Source organism: Pezoporus flaviventris, unplaced genomic scaffold (assembly GCF_033815535.1).
Source record: "Pezoporus flaviventris isolate CSIRO_AGI_PZ_B2104156 unplaced genomic scaffold, CSIRO_AGI_Pfla_v1 ptg000031l, whole genome shotgun sequence".
NCBI lineage: Eukaryota > Metazoa > Chordata > Aves > Psittaciformes > Psittacidae > Pezoporus > Pezoporus flaviventris.
In genome coordinates this window covers 60,327,270-60,348,710 of record NW_026892579.1, presented here as the reverse complement: position 1 = coordinate 60,348,710, position 21,441 = coordinate 60,327,270, and the positions used below count along the sequence as shown (strand labels likewise).

Sequence of the window (21,441 nt, the reverse complement as noted above, 5' to 3'; positions counted from 1 at the left end):
AGCACAGTATTTTTTCTGTAATTTCCTCTCAGGAAATGTTTTCCTCTTTTTGCTCCCACAGAAGGAGATAAATGAGGCTGTTGCTCTATAATTTTACGGGGACAAACACAAGGTGACTCACTGCTCAGAAGGAAACTCTGGATGAGGTCTCTTGCCTGCCAGCGTTGTACCCTGCCACACTCGGTAATTCCAATACGAAACCAAGGGCCAGTGAAGCCATATACGCCATAACAAGACAGCCATGGCCATGGAGCAAGCTGAACATAACTCAAATGCCACCGTTAACTCTAACTTTGCTGCAATCTACAATCTCCATGATGGGGATTTAACCTCCTTGCGAAACTTCTCCTTCCCTTTCAATTTCAGCTACAGTGATTATGACCTGCCACTGGACAGTGAAGATGACATGACCAAAACCAGAACCTTCTTTGCAGCTAAGATTGTGATTGGGGTGGCTTTGGTTGGCATCATGCTGGTGTGTGGCATCGGCAACTTCATCTTCATTGCTGCTCTTGCCCGCTACAAGAAGCTGCGAAACCTCACCAACTTGCTGATTGCCAACCTGGCCATCTCTGACTTCATTGTGGCCATCGTGTGCTGTCCCTTCGAGATGGACTATTATGTGGTGAGGCAGCTGTCCTGGGAGCATGGCCACATCCTCTGTGCCTCAGTCAACTACCTACGGACAGTCTCCCTCTATGTTTCTACCAATGCTCTCCTGGCTATTGCTGTTGACAGGTAAGTGGGGTGCTATGGCTACTACACAAGGAGATGGCCAGAACTTCTGAGGTTGACTGTCCAGATTTCTGGGGTTTTAACACGGTATGCTTTTCTGCAGGATTTGCTGGTGCCAAGGTAGGTACTATGCAGATAAAATAAAGATTTTATCACATAAGGTCATGACATTCTTCCAGAGAAAGCGCGGTGAAAATTTCTTGATTTAACTTTTCAGGTGAGAAGGACAGACTTATTAAAATTGTTTTTTTTTCTCATAAAAATATGCTTGATTCAAGTGTAGAAGAGGATTTATAAAATAAGGGGAAGAGGAGAAAGAAACAGACAAATCAGAAACATGCAGAGGAAAGGGTGTTCATCAGCACTATATAATCCTGATCCAAACCCATACATCTGTAAGGAACTTTCACTACTGGCCTACATAGCTTTTCTGACTCTAAACAGTGAAGTAAATACTCTTCAGCAAGAGAAATAGTTGACTGGTGATACAGAATTTGACAAGTGAATTTCCAACAGGGTTATTGCCTTACTGGATATTTCTTTCTCCCTCTATTATATTTTCACAGGTTTTGTTTTGGTGTGAAAGAGCCAAAAATCAGACTTCTGTGCAGCCTGCAAAGAAGAGTTCTTATTCCTTACCATGCTGTACAGGGAAAAAAACCCAACAATCATTAAATTAACCATTTGATAGTACTGAGGTACTGGATGCTCCATCCCAGCAGTGGATGTTCAGTGAATGTGGCCAGGACTCTCCTCTCCGTTAAATGACTCTCCTCATGCTGTCCTCTCTCTTTACACCTCTTTGAGGATGACACAGTGGCAAGTCACAAAAGACCCATAGGTCATTTATGGCACTGTCCAGAAAGTGATAAAATGCTCTTCCAACCCAGTTTAGCAGAGATTTTTCTACAGATTTGAAATAAGCAGAACATAATGATATCTACCTGCTATACTACCTGGTTTATGCTGCAGTCCTCAGGTTTTATGAGTCCTGAGTTTTATGCTGCAGGCAAGGAATTTTAACAATATAATGTAACTATATTCTTTCTTATTACTCCTGCTCTCTTAGCCTCATGCACTGTGGACTCCGCATCAGTCATGCCAGACTAATGTCAGCCTGAAGCTGATCCTCGGTGCCCACAGCCATCATAAAAAGCCAGAGACCTTCAGAGTAAACTCTTAATAGAAAAGACATCACAACAAGCCATTTTTTGTGTACAAACACAATCTACATCTCTGTATACCCTCTGTATATATGTACTGTATGATCACCCCCCCCCCCCCCCCCATTTTTCCCTCAATTTCTCTCATGTGCCATTTGATGCTCTAGTCTAATATTTCACAGTTTTGGTACCTGATCCAAAAGGCTCAGGTCAGTTAATCCTGCTGATGGTTGTATAGTCATAGCCTGTGTGCAACTGATTCTGCTGTTATTGATGTCAAAAGAAGTCTGCGGAAAGACTCTGGGAAGGTTCAGAGATGTCCTGGTGTGGCAGAAAGTCCAATCAGCTCCTATGAAACAAATTCTTAACAAGCGTCTAACAACCTTAGAACAGCAGCTGAGGGCTCAGGGTTAAGCTTCTAAACATTATCATGTACACATTACCATTTTCTGTTACTTATCTTCTTCAACTTCTAAAAACTTTTCTTGGAAAGCTCTACTAGTGCATCCCAGAATGATGAAGTAACATGGGTCACTGAGCCCTTATGCCTGCTAACAAATCAGCGTATCTCCCCAGGCATCTTTAAAAACAATCCTGGAAATAATTAATCAGTGAAGTCTGTTGAAAGAACACACTGTTATAGTTCCACTGCAGGGTTTGTTCTTTTGTTGGGTTCTTGGTTTTTTTTTGTGAGCTTTTGACTTGGTAAACAGAGAGAAACCTTGTTCATTTAACAATCAACCATTCCATGTTGGTTATGTCATGTGGGTTGTTGACTTCAGTCTCTAGAAAGAATAAGCTCCTAAGAAAAGTTTTACCATGCCATTTGGAAGGACTCACCTTCGTAGAGAGGGTAAACCTGTCCCACAGGATTCCCCTCATGTGGGGCTCCCTTTCATCTTCCTTGATGTCTATTCACATGAAAAGTAGGAATTTTGCATACTTAAGGCCACATTTACACTATCAAATAATACACTGTGAAAGGACAGGATCTGAAGAGCAAGAGTTCATGCTAAGGATCCAAAGTTCATGCTGTAAATATTTGGGAGAGGAGCTTTAGTGGGTCCCCTGGACTGAATACTCATGGGCACTTGCTGTGTTTCATGCGCAAGTTTGGAGCACATCTTCCAAGGCAGCTTCATCTCAACTTGGTTCATGTGCTCCAGGACCATTTCACAGTAATAGCCCAAGTGTGCTAAGCAATGAGAATCGGAAAACCTACCACAAAAGCTCCCTCCTGACTCTCTTGTAGAGATTTACCCCATCCAGCCAAAAGGTCTGCTGAGCAGATATTCATACTTATGAATGCATACACATACATTATTCCACAACCTTGTTTCCACAGGGTCTGATCTAAAAATATTCATTTATCAGATCACAATGAGGCTGATTAATTCTGCTGCCCCTTGACATCTAGCCTGCACTATTAAGAGTGATGAACAATTCATCTGCTTATAAGATCTGGCTGATGAAAAGCACCACTGACTTCCCATTTTATTTTAAAATTAATATATCCTGTGGATGCTCTTTATGTATAGCCTCTGGATGAACGAGAAATTCCAGGTTTTGAAAAAACCCTTTGTGTTAAATCCAATTGTAGTGGGAACTCTGGAATGTCTCTGATAAAAAAACTCCTTTTAGCAGAAATGCTAATCTTTTTGTGAGTGTACGCTAATGAAAGTTCTTACCGCATCTATAACTGCTTAAAAAATCACCCACCCAAACTCCAACAAAAAAAAACCCAAATAAACCAATATCCAGAGTGAATGCCATTTGGTCCTAGCCCTCTTTTAGCTGAATTGAGGGCAACTGATGAACCTTTCAAGTAATGTACTTTCATTTCTCCTCACTTTTTTGTGAACCAGTACAGTACACCCTGCAGCTTTACAGTCATAAGGAGTGCAAATACTTAACTCAAGTTTTGTGGTTTGGCATATTACTTAACATAGCATATTTAAGATTAATTAGCAATATTCTCCTCCAATACATGAAACAAAATTTTCCAAGGGCAGAAAAATTATACACAATCATTTGCTGGTGGCTTGAAAACACACTCGCCCATATCCATTCATTAACATCAGCTTCAGCTCTTTGCTCCTTGGTAAGAAAAAGCATATTTAAACAGTTCTCTGGCTCGGGAAAACATTTTCCTGCTTCTACATGTTTGTATTTTTACCTGTACCTGTCTGGGTGTAATTATGTAACATTTCAAACTCATTTCCAGCAAAGAATTTCCTGATGCTGTATCATGGCACGTCCTGGGTACATCACCTGCATATTGTGCTTGGTCCTGCAAGCATATTTGTCAGTAACAGGCATATTACCTCTATTTCCCCTTTCTACAACTCCCAGATATGTCATCTGTGTTAAAAGGAAAAGCTTAATGATACCAAATTGCAACTTTTCTAATTTGATCTTGTTAACAGGCGTGAGTTTAAGACTGAAGTTTTAAAGCTACCCTCAGACACCCTAATGCATGCTCAGGTTTTCCGATTGCCAAGTACTTACTGTCCTAACCTTCAGCCACTCGCTCCAGAGTTTCTGCCTAGATTTAGGAACTCGGCTCTTGGCTGCTACTTTGGAAAATTTTCTTAACTCTCATCACAGATAAATTTGTCAGGCTCTCTTCTTCTCTTAAGAAGGACAGCAATTTCCTTCTGCCTAACTCTGTATTCCAAACTGTGCTTTGATCAAGAGTGTCTTCAGACTTTATTTTGTGTTTGTCTGTTCTAGGTATCTGGCCATTGTTCACCCACTGAAACCACGCATGAATTATCAAACAGCAACCCTCCTAATCGCCTTGGTCTGGATCGTCTCCATACTTGTAGCTATCCCATCTGCATACTTTGCTACTGAAACAGTGTTATTTATAGTTAAAAACCAGAGGAAAATTTTCTGTGGTCAAATTTGGCCAATTGACCAGCAGATGTACTACAAATCATACTTCCTTTTCATCTTCGGTATTGAGTTTGTTGCACCTGTGATTACAATGACTTTGTGTTATGCCAGGATCTCTCGAGAGCTTTGGTTTAAAACCGTACCAGGATTTCAGACAGAACAGATCAGAAAGAGGCTACGATGCAGAAGAAAAACTGTTATGGTACTGATGTGCATCCTGACTGCCTATGTTCTCTGCTGGGCACCTTTCTATGGCTTCACAATTGTCCGTGACTTTTTCCCCACCATCTTTGTGAAAGAGAAGCATTATCTTACTGCTTTTTACATAGTTCAATGCATTGCTATGAGTAACAGCATGATAAACACCATGTGTTTCGTAACTGTAAAAAATAACACCATGAAGTATTTCAAGAAGATCATGTTGCTCAGATGGAGATCAACATACAGTGCAAGCAAATCTAGCACAGATTTAGATCTGAGAACAAGTGCAATGCCAGTCACAGAGGAAGTAGACTGCATAAAGCTGAAATAAATTTTCTGCTATTATAATCTCATATAATGCCTCTTCAGAAGCTTCTCCCTTGTTTGTGGCAATACCCACCATTGGTGAGAGTCCTAGAAAAGCAGCCTACTATGCACATCCACCAGAACTCTTTTCACTGGACTGCTGTATAATTCTGTAACTCGGACTGATGCTGTGCTTCAGCCATTTGTATATTTGGGATGTAGACACTCATTTTACAGTTGTTTAAAATTTAAGATAAACAAAAAGGTTGAATGCATTAAAGCCTATTACAACGATGGAAGAGTTAATTGCTGATCCTAGCAATGATGTTCCTTTGTTTCTTCTCAAGAGAAATCTCTTAACCACTTTTAGCTTATCATTTGTACCTTTAAGCTATTTGGTGTCCTTTTCCTTCTGCTCACAGGAAGAAGGATGGCAAAAAAAAAGCCCAGCCTCTCAGTTTACCCCTCATGATGAAGCTCCTTGAAGTCTACAGGGCACCAGCTTTCTGCTGTCCAATGTGCAGCATGCTTTTATGAAAGGCACATTCTCTACAAAGCTAAATACTGTTTCAAAGTCTAGTGAAAATCTCAAGTTTCTTCCTGTGATACCTTGTTTAAGAACATTTTATCAATATTCCACTCTGTAGTTTTATGTAGTGTTACTCTATTATGTATTTGGAAATGGCAGAGTTACATGTTGAAGGGACCTGTTCCCTTCTCTCACCTTGAGGCATTCTAAGGCCAGCTTCTGCTGCCTCAAGCCATTGAGCTCTTCACAGAATCCACCACAAAACCTAACAGGTGGGGAACATGTAAAGATTGCCTAGTCTACCCCTCTGCTCAAGCAGGGTCAGCTAGGACAGGCTTCCCAAGACTGTGTCCAGTTAGGCTTTGACTGACTCCAGGGATGAGGACTCTATAGCTTCCCTGGAACATCTGTGCAGTGTTCAACAGCCCTCACAGTAAAACTGTGTTTTCTAATCTTGAGATGGAATTTCATGTGTTTCAACTTGTTTTTTGGTGGGACCTATATAAATCTATAGTGCATTAGTGGGAAATATTCCACCCTACTGAACCAGGCTTAGATATCTTACCAAGTCTGTGTACACCTTCAAAATAAAGTACAAGTAGGGCCAAAACAGCACAGATATCATGAGACAATCTGTCTTTCTGCAAGCAATGGAGACAGACTCTAGGCTTCGGCAAGCTACTCACTGTCTGAGTAGCTCATTGTCTGGTCAAATGTGAGGCAACAACTCAAGATGAAGTTTGCATTTCCTCCCTCAGTGCTGTTTTACTATTCTGATTTTGTGCAACTAAAGAACAGGTGTTAAACTGATAATCATGATAAAGCAGGTGACAGTAGCAGTAATACCTACTCATGTAAACTACACATAAGATACGGACTTTTGTGTATTGAAATGAAGTCTTTTCTATTGTGATGACAAATGCTTCCTGTTTTAAACTATGTGGTATAGCCTACTTTTGGAGTAAGTGGCTTTTGTAAATAATTTGTCTATTTGTGAATTTAAAGTGAGCAGCAAATCCTGCTAATAAACATGGAGTAAACAGTAAACATGGAGTCAATATCAGCATCGTTTTTGTATTTTTCCTTGGCGACAATTTTCCTACCCAAGTGACTAATGTGAATTTTCCTATTTCTGTTACAGACAAACTATCAGCCTGACCAATTAAATTTAATGGCAAAAAGATATTCAAATCCATTCAAGTGCTCAAATCCTCTTGTCATTAGCTGCTCTTAAAAAATGCATGTTGGAAAGGGTTTCATAATCCGCTCTGTTAGACAAAACCATTACTAAAATCATTCTTCAAAATGACATTTTGAATAGGCTAAGTACTAAATCCATTTGCTTCCCAGCCTGCCAAAGAAGTTTAAGAGACTAGAGCATTGCATTATTTCATCATCAAGAGGCTCAATCTTATAACTTCTCCTGAAATCTTATAGTTTCTTCCAAAACTCATGGTCTCATATTTATCTTCTGAAACCTGTACTAATTATAGGAGTTTAGCTAGCAATATTAGAGTGTCCTGATACTCATTCCACTTATTTTCATAGACTTTTCTTGGTGCAACAAAGCCAAATAACTGACAATTTTCCACACCTGGAAATGTACCTCAGACTGAATTATTAAAAACTAAAAAAAATAAAAGCTCAGTCCCCACCAAGCACTATAGAACCAACCAAAAAAAAAAGGGAGAAATAATTACTTTAAAATTCAGAAAATCCCATTGAGAACTCCAAGTGAGCTCTTCTGGTCCAGCCCTCCCAGTGTTCTCAGCCATCACTGCACCCCTGTCCCTGCAAAGGGTGGTAAACCAGAGGCTACCACAGTGTCTACTACGGATTTAGGTTTTCTGGTCTGCAGCTTTGTTGTGTTTTGGCATTTTGAGGTCTTTCCATCAGTAAAGCAGTATTTCAGGCTGGACCACTGGGTAGGGCAGGAACAAAAGCTGTGCTTTGCCCTCAACTGCATTTGTTGTGAGCAGGATCCCCAGAAAGAGGAGTATTCCAACTGAAGAAGGTCAATGTTCCCCTGTTCCCTGATAAGAGCATCCACGTAGCCACATTGCCCTTAACCTGTGTCTGCACCAACTCAGAACACACCAACACTGGCCACAGTTTTCACTTTCAGGGACAAATGTCTGCTTCTAAACTGGGCTCAAGCAACCAGGCGCCCAGGGCAACAAGCCCTTCTTGAGGACAGAAAACCCATTTTGTCTCCACAATGCTCATTCTGTCTTTGTAGCGACAGGTCCCCCTCCATCTTCCAGGGCCTGCCTGCCTGCCACCCATGACTGCACTTCCATGGAGAATTTGAAAGACTTAAAATCACTTGATGCCCTTTAAGAGCTGAACTGTGCAGCAGGGACAGGTTCCCTCAGGCAGGGGGAAGCAGGTAAGCCACAGTCCAACCATAGCAGCCAAGGGAGAGGGCCAGACCACATACTCCCTACAGCTTAAGTTGTGCAGGAAATAAAAGGAACAGCAAGGCTTTCTTTGTACCCGCACAAGTTAGGCTAGGGAGAATAGACCTGCTCCAGAGATATCCTCCCTTGGGTCTCTGGTAGCTCTCTCCTGTCCAGCCCCTCCCTGCAGAAACACTTTCACACCTACACTGAATTACAACATTTAGCAAGGGAATGGAATATGGACTGCATCTATCCAATGCTCTGCTTGCAAAAGCCATGCTTAAACAGAGAAAGAATAGCACAAGCTGGAAGGCAGATAGTCTCCTCTGTCAACAATGAGAAACAGCCCCTTCTGGCAAAGATCCAAAACCATAGGCTCCCTTCCTTTTGCAGCAGGTCCTCCAGGGATAAACAAAGGCAAACCCAGTCTCTGCTCCTTCACACTAGCTCTCTGAAAAACAAAATATAAGTGTAACTGGAAACTAAAATGGTGATCCTGAATAACTAAGAGAGGATTAAGAGAAGAAAAAGCAGTTATTCTCAGCTACAGGCACTGAGAAAATGAAGTATGCATCTTAATAAACCAATAGCAGGAAAAGAAATTCTAACCATTGTCCCTCTACCAAAGAAAGATAACCTGCAAGACCCCAGGCCAGGGTGGTTTACGACACGATATGAAATTTCTCTGAGGACTGACTCAGGAGCTCAGACCTAACTTTGCTCTGTTGAGCCTAAAAGACTTTCCTGTGGCAACAGCACCCTCCAGCTGCTGCCTCTGCAGCACAGCATTATGCCTACATCATTGAAAACTGCACCAGCTCGCACCAGCCGCCTTGGTGATAGGGACATGCAGTTTTTCCCAGGATTCCCGTGCCTCCAATGCATAGAAACATATGCTTCAGCTTTCATCACTTGGGCACCTAGGCACTTAGCCAACACTTCTGCTGTCTTCGTTCTCCCTTTCTCCCTGTGTCTGCAGGGCAGTGACCACTTGCTGCTGCAAACATTCAGTATCGCCTGTGCTAAAAGACTCTCACCATTAAACAGAAGAAAGAAAGACTGAGACAAGATAGACACTACTCCCTCAGACTTACAAAAGTTCCCTTTTACACTCTACAGACTGCACCCTCACCCATGTTGGCAGGAAAAGCCCCCAAACCACTGATGAGACAGAGATCACTTCAGCTTCCAGAGCAACCTTCCTAACATCATCCAAAATAAGAGAAAGATGGACAAAACCTGACATAAAACCACCGAAAGAATCATGAATAATAAGAACCAATACTAAGCACAAAGTTGCTCAAAGTCAAAGTTGCCTCCCTCAAAACCAGGACTGAGTCAAACCAACAGAAGAGAACACACAGAGACGGTAACATTCCCCAGGAAAAAAGACACCCCGAGCTGAAAAGACCATTGAGGAAAGTAAAAACCCCATGTAAACTCAACCTGCTGGTTCCAGAAAAAAACACATGGAAGGTAACACACAGAAAGCACACTGCTGCACAGGCACAGCAATAAAATCCAGGTGTGTGTTGAGACACATCAGTAAAATCCAGGTGTGTAGCACTTTGAAAACGCCAACTGCTGAAGTACTCCAAAAAAGCTGGAAAACTCAAAAAATGACATGCATAGAAGTGAAAAAGGACATGAAACTGTTGGAACAAGTCCAGAAGAGGCCACAAGGATGATCAGGGGACTGGAGCACCTCCTGTATGAAGACAGGCTGAGAAAGTTGGGGCTGTTCAGCCTGGAGAAGGGAAGGCAGCGTAGAGACCTCATAGCAGCCTTCCAGTATCTGAAGGGGGCCTATAGGGATGCTGGGGATGGAATGCTCATTAGGGACTGTAAGTGATAGGACAAGGGGTAATGGGTTCAAACTTAAAAAAGGGAAGTTTAGATTGGCTATAAGGAGGAAGTTCTGGGTTGAGATAAGAACAGTCCCATGGGTTGAGATAAGAATAGTCCAATAACTAGGGTACAACACAAAACCACTGCTGCTACCACCAATAATAGTAACAATAAGGGAAATAACAAGGGAAGAGAATACAACCACTCACCACCTGCCAACCGATACCCAGCCCAACCTGAGCAGCTATCTGTGAGATGGGATAAGATGAAGAATTCCACAATGAGCTGCGAAGGGGTGCTGCCACAGCAAGGAGTGGTGATGGGCTTTCAGGATGACTGCTATAGCAGGCTTCCAAGGTGATTGAATGAGGGGATCCCATGGCAAGGAATGATGGGGAGGTACTTGGCAAGGTGCGAAGAGGGACTCCCAAAATGAGGTGTAATGATGGGCTCCAGCAGAGAGGCACTATTCCGTAGTCCCAGGGCAACAGGCAATAAGGAGATTCAACAGCAGGTTGTGAGAAGGGCCCCCCATGGGAATTGCAATCAGAGGCTCTTAAGGCAAAATGCGATGGGCTATGAAGGAAAGATGAAATAAAGGGTACCTACTACAATAGCCATGAAAAGCTCCCACGGTGAGACAAAACAAGAGGCTCTCACAACAAACGAGATATGAAGCTAAAAAAACAAGATGCAAAAAAGGGCTCCAGCAGTGAGGCACAATGAGGTACACCCACCATGAGCTGAGATGAGGAACTCCATGGCGATTGCAATGATGGACTCACACACAACGAAGTTATGAGATGATATTACATCAATTTTTCTGAGAGGCTACAACAGCAAATGTGAAGAGGGGCTCCTAGAGTAATGTAGAATATGAAGCTCCTACAATGAAGCAGGATGAGTGAAAGAAACACCGAGGCATGATGAGGATATCCAATAGTGAAAATCAAAGTGGAGCTCCCCCAGCGACTGCAATGAGAGGATCCCAAAGCAAGATGCGATGAGGAGCTACGAAGGTAATTGTGAAAAGAGAATCCGAAGACAAGGTGCGATGACAGGCTCCAGCAACGTGGCAAAATAGGATCCTAAAAAAAAAAAAAGTCACAACGGGAAGCTTGCATAAAAATTACCAGGAACGGCTCCAACATAGAGGCGGGAGGAGAGGATCCCACTGCAATTGGGAAGAGGGACTTCCACAGTGAGGGGTGAAGGGGAGCTGCAATAACAAACAGAAAAGTGGGGCTCCCATGGTGATTCTGATGACAGATTTGCATGCTGATTGCCATGAGTGGATCCCATGGCAAGGAGTTATGGGGAGCTACTTGGCAAGGTGCGATGAAGGGCTTTCAAGGCCATTGCAGTCAGAGGCTCCCAAAGCCAGGTGTAATGATGGGCTCCAGCAGAGAGGCACAATTACATAGTCCAACGGTGACACGCAATAAGATGCTCCAACGGCAAGTTGTGACAAGGGCCTCCCATGTCCAGTGCAATGATGGGCTCCCACGGCAAAATGCAATGATGTGCTCTGCTGCTGAGGTGAGACAGAGTGCCCACAGCAACTGCTGTGAAAGGCTCCCATGGTGAGGCACTACAAGGGGCTCTCACACCACTTAAGTGCATTCCAAGGCAAGGTGCGAAAAGGTCTCCAGCAGGGAGGCACAATTAGCTGCTCCCGCCGTGAGCTGCGACGAGGCATTTGACTGCGATGGCGATGACGGACTCACAGAGAGAGGGCTGATGAGATGATCCTACGCCAAATGCCCTGAAAGGCTCCAACAGCATGTGTGACTAGGGGCTCCTAGAGTAACGTAGAATATGAAGCTCCCACAGCAAGGCACTGTCAGTCGATGCAACAGCGTTGCACGATGAGGAGCTCCGATTGCGAAGAGCAAATTTGGTCTGCCATGGCGACAATGATGACAGGCTCCCTCAGCGAGGTGCGATGAGGAGCTTGAGAGCAATTGTGACCAGAGACTCCCACGCCAAGGTGTAATGATGGGCTCCAGGAGCGTGCCGAAATTGGGTGCTCCTACGTCAAGTCTCGATGGGAAGCTTGCACGGCAATTGCCAGGAGGTGCTCTAACAGTGAGGCGAGAGGAGAGGATCCCAGCGCAATTGCGAAGAGGGACTTCCACAGCGAGGCGCGATGAGGCTCTCCAATAAAGGAGAGCAAAGCGGGGCTCCCGTGGTGAGTTCGATGACAGACTTGCATGCTGATTGCCATGAGTGAATCCCATGGCAAGGAGTGATGGGGAGCTACTTGGCAAGGTGCAACGTAGGGCTCTCATGGCCATTGCAAGACGGGGCTCCCAAAGCGAGCTGCAATGACGGGTTTCAGCACAGAAGCACAATAGCGTAGTCCAGCGGTGACAGGCGTTACGATGCTCCAACATCAAGTTTTGATGCGGGGCTCTCATAGCCCTTGCAATAAGAGACTCCCGTCGCAAGGTGTAATATTGGGCTCTCGCAGAGAGGCACTATTAAGTAATCCAGTGGAGACAGGCCATAATTTGCTCAACTGGCAAGTTGTGACAATGGCTTCCCATCGCATTTGCAATGACAGGCTCCCATGGCAAAATGCAATGATGTCCTCTGACAGTGAGGCAAGGCAAAGAGTGCCGATGGCAACTGCCATGAAATGCTCCTCACGGTGAACCATAAAAAAGGACGCTCACACGAATTGAGATTAGAGACTCCCAATGCAAGGTGCAAAAAAGGTCCCCAGCAGCAAGACACAATTACGTGCTCCCACCACGAGCTATGATGGGGCACTTGATGGTGATTGTGATGATGCACTGACACAGAGAATGCTGATGAGGCAATTGCGCTTAAAGGCTCAAACAGCAAGTGTGATAAGGGGCTCCTATAGCAATGTCGAATATGAAGCTCCTACAGCAAAGCAGGATGAGTCGATGCAACAGCGAGGCATGATGAGGAGCTTCGATAACGAAGAGCAAAGTGGGGCTCCCATGACAACTGTTGATGAGAGCCTCGCACAGCTAGATGTGATGAGGTGCTTGCATGGCAGTTGTGAATAGAGACTCCCACGGAAAGGTATGATGACGAGCTCCAGCAGAGTGCCAAAATTGGGTGCTCCTAATGCCAGTAACAATGAGAATCTCACACTGAAATTGCCAGGAGGTGCTCCAACAGTGAGGCGCTATGAGAAGATCCACTGCAATTGCAAAGGACTCTCAAAGCGAGGCGCGATGAGGATCTCCAAAAATGAAGATCAAATTGGGGCTCCTATGGTGAGTTCAATGACAGAATTGCATGCTGATTGCCATGAGGTGATCTCATGGCAAGGAGTGATGGGTAGCTACTTGGCAAGGCGTGATGTAGGGCTCTCATGGTCATTGCAATAAGAGGCTCCCCAAGTGAGGTGTAATGATGCGTTCCAGCAGCGAGGCACAATTTCGTAGTCCAATGGACACAGGCAATAAGGAACTCCAACAGCAAGTTGTTAGGAGGGCTTGCCATTGCGATTGCAATGACAGGCTCCCATGGCAAAATGCAATGACATGCTTTGACAGTGAGATGATACAAAGAGAGCCCATGGCTACTGCCATGAAATGCTCCCAATGCAAACCACATCAAGGGGCTCCAATTGAGGTTGGAGTCTCCCAGTGCAAGGTGCAAAAAAGTTCTCCAGCAGCAAGACACAACTACGTTCTCCCACCGTGAAGTGCGATGGAGCACTTGATGGTGTTTGGGATGATGTACTGACACTGAGAAGGCTGATGAGATGATCCTACAGCAACTGCTCTGAGAGGCTCCCACAGCAAGTGTGACATGGGGCTCCTATAGCAATGTGGAATATGAAGCTCTCACTTAATGTCGTGATAAGTCCATGCAACAGCGAGGCACTATGAGGAGTTTCAGCAGCAAAGAGGAAATTGGGCCTCCAAAGGATATCAGCCACAGGCTGTAAGGAGCATGAACAGTAAGCTGTGAAGATGACCTCCCACAGCACTGTGTGGGTCCATAGTGTTTGCCGTGAGAGGTTTCAACGGTGAGATGCAACAAGAAGGTCCCACAGCAATAACAGGTTCCCAAGGCATGCTGCCATGATGTGCTCCCACCACAAGGTGCTAAGTGGCACTCCCACAGCAATTGCTACAATGGGCTCCCACTGTGAGGGGCAACAAGCAACTCTCATGGCAATTTGGGATGCAGCGACTGGATCCTATGGTGAAGAGTGATGGGGACCTCAATGGCAAATTTGTTAAGGGGCAACTGTGATGAGAAGCTCCCACAGCTACAGAAGGTGAGACTCCCATGCAAGTATGATGATGAACTCCATCAGAAAAGCACAGTTAGGTGCTCCCATGGCAAGGAGTGATGAACAGCTCCAACAGCGAGTTGTGACAAGGGCCTCTGACAGCAACTGCTATGACATACTCCCGCAGCAAGACGCCATGATGTCGTCCCATAGAAAGACACTTCAAGCAGCTCCCACGGAAATTGCATTGAGGGGCTCCTACAGGTATGGTGTTGAGATCCTCAGACTGCAATTGTGACAAGAGGCTCCTACGGAAAAGCATGCAGAGTGAATACAACAGTGAGACAATTGGGAGCTGTAGTAGCAAGGAGCGACATGGGGCTCCCAAGGCTAGGTGCAGTAAGATGCCCCCACAGTGAGGCACAATGAGTCTTCCACAGCATTTCCAAAGAGGAGCTCCCATGGAGAGGCACAATTAGGTGCTCCCATGAGGAGTCACGATGATGATCTCCTGCAGCAAGGCACAACTCAGGGCTCCCATGATGAGAAGCAATGAGGGTCTCCTCTGGCAAGTTGAGATAAGAGGCTCCTCCAATGAGAAGCTATGGAGTGCCCCTCCCAAATAGGGCAGCTAGGGTCTCCTCTTGGGCAGGGCAATGAAAGGTTTCAGTGGGAAGGCATGAAAAACAGCACCCACAGAGCTTCAATATGAAGAGCACCTACGGGCCTGCATGACCAAATGCTCCCATGGTGCAGAAAGAAAAAGGGCTCCAACATGGCAAAAAAAAAGGGCTTACATTGGGCTGAGATACAAAGACCTCCTCCAAGGTGAAGTGAGGGATGGCCTAATGCAGAGGTGATGCGGAAGCCTACAATGACATAGTAACACGAAGGAATCCTCCAGGGCTCTGTGATAAAGAGTTGCTCTGGTGTGGCATGATGAATGGTTCCTCTAGAGCTCCTCTGGGATGGTGATACAAGCCAGCACAATGAGGGGCTTCCATGGAGTACTGCAAGAGATTCCAAAGATCAGATCAATGAAGGGCTCACAAGGGGGGGTGATACCAAGGACTCTTGCAGGGCAGTGTGATGAAGACCTTAAAGGGCCAGAGAAAAGAAGGACTATAATGAGGTTATAAAGCAAAGGACTCCTCAAAGGTGGCATGATAAAGGGCTCCTCTGATGTGGAGTGATGAAGGGCTGTCACAAGGCAGCGTGATGAAGGACAGTTGTGGGTGGGCAAGGAAAGGCTCCTAGGAGAAGAGCAAAGAAAGGTTCCTTGTATTACGTGTAAGAACAATACATCATACAAGTGCACAGCTAAAGAACAGTAAAGCAGAAAAAAAACACAGAATATCAAGACAATGCAAGACAAAATACCACACATACAAGGAATACCAAAACTTGGAAGACATAACCTACCATACAGAAGACAACACATGCAATACAAGACAATGAAAGGAACAAAACTATTAAGTATACAAAACAGAAATTACAAAACACAGTAAAAACCCCTTCCATTGTGGCAAAATGAACTAGTGATCTTCCAGCGAAGCTCCATGAACTGCTCCTCAGACACAACATGGCTATGGGCACCTCCAGTGAAGTGCCACAAGGGGATCCTCTGGGGTTTCTGGATGAAGGGCTCCTCCTGTGTGCCCCAATGAAGTATGTAAAAAACAAATTAAAATATACAGTGATGAACCCTTCCTAGCACTGCAGGATGAACAGCTCCTCCAGGGCAGCACAAAGGCCTGTTCAGAGCAGCACAGTCAGGGGCTACTTGGAACCACACTAATAAATAGCCCCACCATCAAGATGCAATAAAGGTCTCCTCATGAGTGATGCAATAAAGGTCACACCTCTTACTGCACCATGACAGGACGTCCAAGGAAAGCCTTATCCCACACAGCACAAAGAAATGCAGCTCAGGGCAGGTGCAGAGAATCACTCCTTAGAGGCTGTTCTAGGAGGTTCTCCTCCAGGGCACTGCACAAAGGAGCTCCTCTGATCAGGTGAAGAGATCCAACGGCACAGTGTGATGAGGGATTTCTCCAGGGCAGTGCAAAAAAGGGACGCTTCCAGCTGGCACGATGAAAGGCACTTCTGGCAAGCCATGATGAGGAGCTCCCACAGCAAGCCACAGTTACGGGCTCCTCCTGCATTGTGCCCAAAATGGCTCCTACCAGGTGGTGTAGGGAAGGCCTCCTCCAGTACCATGAAAGGCTCCCGAGGGTGGTGCTCCTTCACTGCAGCTCCATGAACTGCTCCTCAGGCAAAACATGGCTATGGGATCCCCCAGCACAGCACCATGAGGGGATCCTCTGCTTCTTCTGGATGAAGGGCACCTCCCATGTGGTACAATGAACAATAAGTACCACACTGTACAATACTCTACTGGACCACACCACACATACAGTGCAATACAAAAGAATGCAAAGGAATATATACCATCAGACCAGAATATATACCAGGCCAGGTAAGATGAAATTATACCATACAACACATGCCATAAAATACAGTGCAAAAATAACACACAAAAGGCAGTAAAATACGATACAAATAACACAAGGCACACAACAAAACACAAAAGGAAAGATGTGACTCACAAAGGATGATGCACTACAGAAAACCACATCAACTTCACTACAACATACAATAAATACCGCGCCAGATAACACAATGCATGTAACAGACAATACAAAACACATTACCTAGGACATTACAAAATAAGAGCATACATATAATCAGTGTCATATACATGTAACCATATACAATATGGTTACAAAACACAAAACTACAGCACAACACAAAACCAACACGAAAAATACACAATACAAAATACAAAAAATCAGAATGCAAACACTACATTAGGACACGACACCACAGAGTATGAGCCAAACAATACAATCAACACCATTCCATACATTACATATACTGAACACTAAAATATCAAGAACAATACATCATACAAGAGCACAACTAAAGCACATTAAATCAGAAGACAATAAAACATGAGATATATGAGACATACATAACAATGCAAGAAAATATACCAAACCTGCAGGATGAATGGCTCCTCCAGGCCAGTGCACTAAAGGCCTGCTCAGAGGAGCACAGTGTGGGGCTACTCGGGAGCAGCCCAATAAATAGCCCCTCCGGCACGACGCAATAAAGGTCTCCTCAAAATAATGCAATAAAGGTCTCCCCTGTTGCTGTGGTACGAGGGGCTCCTCCTGGGAAGGGCCAAATAAAGCCTTATGCCATGCAGCACAAAGAAACAGAGCTCAGGACAGGGGCAAAGAATCACTCCTTAGAGGCTGTTCTAGGAGGTTCACCTGCAGGGCACCCCAGAAAAGAGCTCCTCTGGTCAGGTGAAGAGGAGCAACTGCATGCTGTGATAAAGGCCTTCTTCAGGACACAATGCAAAAAAGGGATTAGGATCAATATGAGACCAGAAAGTATGATCCAAACAATAGAATCAATATCATCCAATATAACACATACATTGAACACGACAATTTCAAGAACAATACATCACACAAGTGCAGAACTAAAGCACAATAAAGCAGAAGACAATACAACACGGGGTACACAAGACATACATGACGACACAAGAAAATATACCAAACACACAATACAAGGAAATATACCAAACCTTGGAAGACACAGCCTGCCAGACAAAAGACAAAACATATAATATAAACAAACAATAAGATGAAAAGCACTATTAAGTATGCAAAACATAAATTACGATAGAACGGGAAGAGCTCTTCTGGCACTGCAGGATGAACGGCTCCTCCAGGCCAGCACACTGAAGGCCTGCTCAGAGCAGCACAGTGTGGGGCTACTCAGGAGCAGCCCAATAAATAGCCCCTCCGGCACGATGCAATAAAGGTCTCCTTGTTGCTGTGGTTCGAGGGGCTCCTCCTGGGAAGGGCCAAATAAAGCCTTATGCCATGCAGTACAGAGAAACAGAGCTCAGGACAGGGGCAAAGAATCACTCCTTAGAGGCAGTTGTAGGAGGTTCACCTCCAGAGCACCACAAAAAAGAGCTCCTCTGGTCAGGTGAAGAGGAGCAACGGCGCGCTGGGACAAAGGCCTTCTTCAGGACACAATACAAAAAAGGGATTAGGATCAATATGAGACCAGAAAGTATGATCCAAACAATACAATCAATACCATCCAATATAACACATACATTGAAAACTACAATGTCAAGAACAATACATCACACAGGTGCACAAATAAAGCACAATGAAGCAGAAGACAATACAACACAGGGTACACAAGACATACATGACTACGCAAGAAAATATACCAAATCTTGGAAGACACAGCCTGCCAGACAAAAGGAAACACATATAATATAAACAGACAATAAGATGAAAAGCACTATTAAGTATGCAAAACATAAATTACGATACACTATGAAGAGCGCTTCTGGCACTGCAGGATGAACGGCTCCTCCAGGCTAGCACACTAAAGGCCTGCTCAGAGAAGCACAGTGTGGGGCTACTCGGGAGCAGCCCAATAAATAGCCCCTCCAGCACGATGCAATATAGGTCTCGTCAAGCGTGATGCAATAAAGGTCTCCCCTGTTGCTGTGGTACGAGGGGCTCCTCCCAGGAAGGGCCAAATAAAGCCTTTTGCCATGCAGTACAGAGAAACAGAGCTCAGGACAGGGGCAAAGAATCACTCCTTAGAGGCTGTTCCCCAGATAGAGTTCCATACTTTCCAGCCTATCCCTAACATAAATAGCAACTGCCAGTCCCCATCTGCCAGGCCTATCTTTTCTAAAGAGCCTGTAACCTTCCATTCCAACACTCCAGTCATAGGAGCCATCCCACCATGTTTCTCTGTTGCCTATTATATCATACCCCATAGATGTGCATACATCTCTAATTCCTGTTGTTTGTTCCCCATGCTACGGGCATTTGCAGATGTCATCTGAGCCGAACTCCAAATGAAGCCAGCTCATCGGCTGGAGCAGCTGGAATATCTCTACATTTCTCCGAGCATTTATTATAGGTGCTGGCAACTGACTAGGAGTGTTGGGATGGAATGATGCTCCCCTCCCTCAGCACATCTGGTTTAAAGTCTCCTTGGCCAGTCTGCCAGGCCTCCTGCCAAAACCGCTCTTCCCATTGAGCAGCTCCACCAGCCCCCAGTAGACCTGGCCTACTAAATTGAGTCCCATGTCCTAGATACTCAAACCCCTGACTATGGCACCACCCTTCTAACCATTTATTAACCTGGCCAACCCTCCTAGCCTCTTTAAGGTCCTCCCCTGTATCCTGGAGAATTGACGAAAAGACTATCTGAGCTCCAGAGCCCCTAACCACCTCTCCCAGGGCTCTGTAGTCCTTCTTTATGTTCTCCGGGCTACTGCTATCTATATCACTAGCACCCCCATGGATCATTAAAAGTGTGTAATAGTCAGTGGTACTCCCTAGAGCAGGCAGCCTCTCTGCAACATCCCTGATCCATGCCCCTGGTAGGCAACACACCCCCCTTGAGAGTGGGTCAGGCCAACAGATGGGTGCCTCTTCCTTTCAGAGTCCCCTACTACTATGACCCACCGCTTTTTCCTGGCAGCACCAGTAGAGATCTTCTTTACCAGTGCATCAGCCGGTTGTTCCTAGTGCGAGTGTGTTTCCTCATTAGCCCCCTGCAGGACAGCAGAGCAGTTCCAGTTGGAGACAACAGATTCAGGAGGAAGCCCCTTGCTTTTAAGTGCCCTCTTCCTCCTTTTTTTTGTTTTTTTTTTTTTTTTTTTGGGGGGGGTGATTTTTTTTTGTTATTATTTCCCAGCTTCCTCGGTTACCAGCCTCCTTCTTTCCTCCATGAGCTACAGTGGACACTTGAGGCTCCTGCAGAGTTTGGGCCTGGAGCAAGCAGTCCTGCTTCCTCACTGCTTTCCTGACATCTTTTATCCTGTTGACAGCATCCCGCAGCTCAGCCCCTGCTGCAGGAGGGCCTCCACCACAGAGCACCTGTTGCAGGATGGCTCCAAGAGCAAGGCCATGGATCCTTAGAGGCCTTGCGTGAGCAAAGCAAGGTGTAGGCCTCAGAGGATACTGGATACTGGATGTGGGAGGAGAATGTGAAGGAAGCTGTGTAGAACTGACCCATACTGTTGTGCCTAGGAGGCGTGGGTAACACCACGCAGATACAAGCAAGTGCGCCACAAATAAAGAAGCAGCTTGCTTGTCACCCATATTGGGTTGGCGTGTCTTGCTTCTCCTCGCCACTAACAAGCACCGAGTGCAGCCCTGCCCGTCGTGCACCCTCCCCTCACCAGACCAGTGCAGGCACTCTCTGCACCCCAAGCTCTGCACTGCAGCCTCCCCTCTCACCGGCTCTGTCTGGGTGCCTACGCTGGCCACCACCGGGGCAGCCAGGGCAGAGCTCCCAGGCTGGGCCCTGCTCATAAGGCAAGTGGTCACCATCCCGCTTGCCTGCCTGTGCGAACTGCCGCACAAACTGCCTCAACCTGCCCTGTTTGCCCGCCCTGTTCGCTGAACTCCTGGTCACTCGCGCTCCCTGGGGCAGGATTTTGAGCAGTCAGGGCTGGTGCCACTCCTGTGAGTCCCTGCTCGCATCAGCTGAGCTGCCGGCTCCTGGGCAAGTGCTGTTGAGGACTTGAGGCTCCCTCAGTGGCTCTTGTCGCTCTGAGTTGAGGCTCCTGGATGCTGAGCTTTCCCCCGCTCAGGTGTTGAAGGCATCTTCTCTTCAGCCACTCACCTCAGCAATTCCAGAACAATACATCATACAAGGGCACAACTAAAGCACAGTAAAGCAGAAGACAAGAAAACACAGGGTGTAAAAGACATACAACAGTATGCAGGAACTACAATGCAGGAAAAAATACCAGATGTACAATACAAGGAAGACCTCTAATGCTGCTGGATGAAGGGCTCCTCCCATGCGGTGCAATGAACAGTTAAGTACCACACCATCCAATTCCCTATGGTACCACACCATCCATACAGTACAATACAAAAGAACACAGGGCATATAAAATGAACCACGATACAAAATGTAGACAGATGATACATGATACCTACCATAATACACAGCAAGATATGTACCATACATATGTTATGTACCATACAACCTAATACTGTAAAA

General features: G+C 45.4%; 1 protein-coding gene across 1 annotated transcript; it reads left to right on the top strand.

Annotated features, from left to right (window-relative positions):
* The first annotated feature begins 64 nt into the window (after positions 1-64).
* PROKR1 (prokineticin receptor 1) lies at positions 65-5,348 on the top strand. Its single transcript, XM_061461509.1, has 2 exons — positions 65-738; positions 4,632-5,348. The coding sequence occupies exons 1-2, from the start codon at positions 242-244 to the stop codon at positions 5,326-5,328; spliced, it is 1,194 nt and encodes a 397-aa protein (XP_061317493.1). The 5' UTR covers positions 65-241; the 3' UTR covers positions 5,329-5,348.
* Positions 5,349-21,441: the final 16,093 nt, after the last annotated feature.

Excerpts from the sequence above, each read along its gene's own strand:
- PROKR1 (XM_061461509.1), top strand. The coding sequence starts at position 242 with ATGGCCATGGAGCAAGCTGAACATAACTCAAATGCCACCGTTAACTCT. Across the intron at positions 739-4,631 it reads CTGGCTATTGCTGTTGACAG|GTATCTGGCCATTGTTCACC; the intron begins GTAAGTGGGGTG and ends TGTCTGTTCTAG.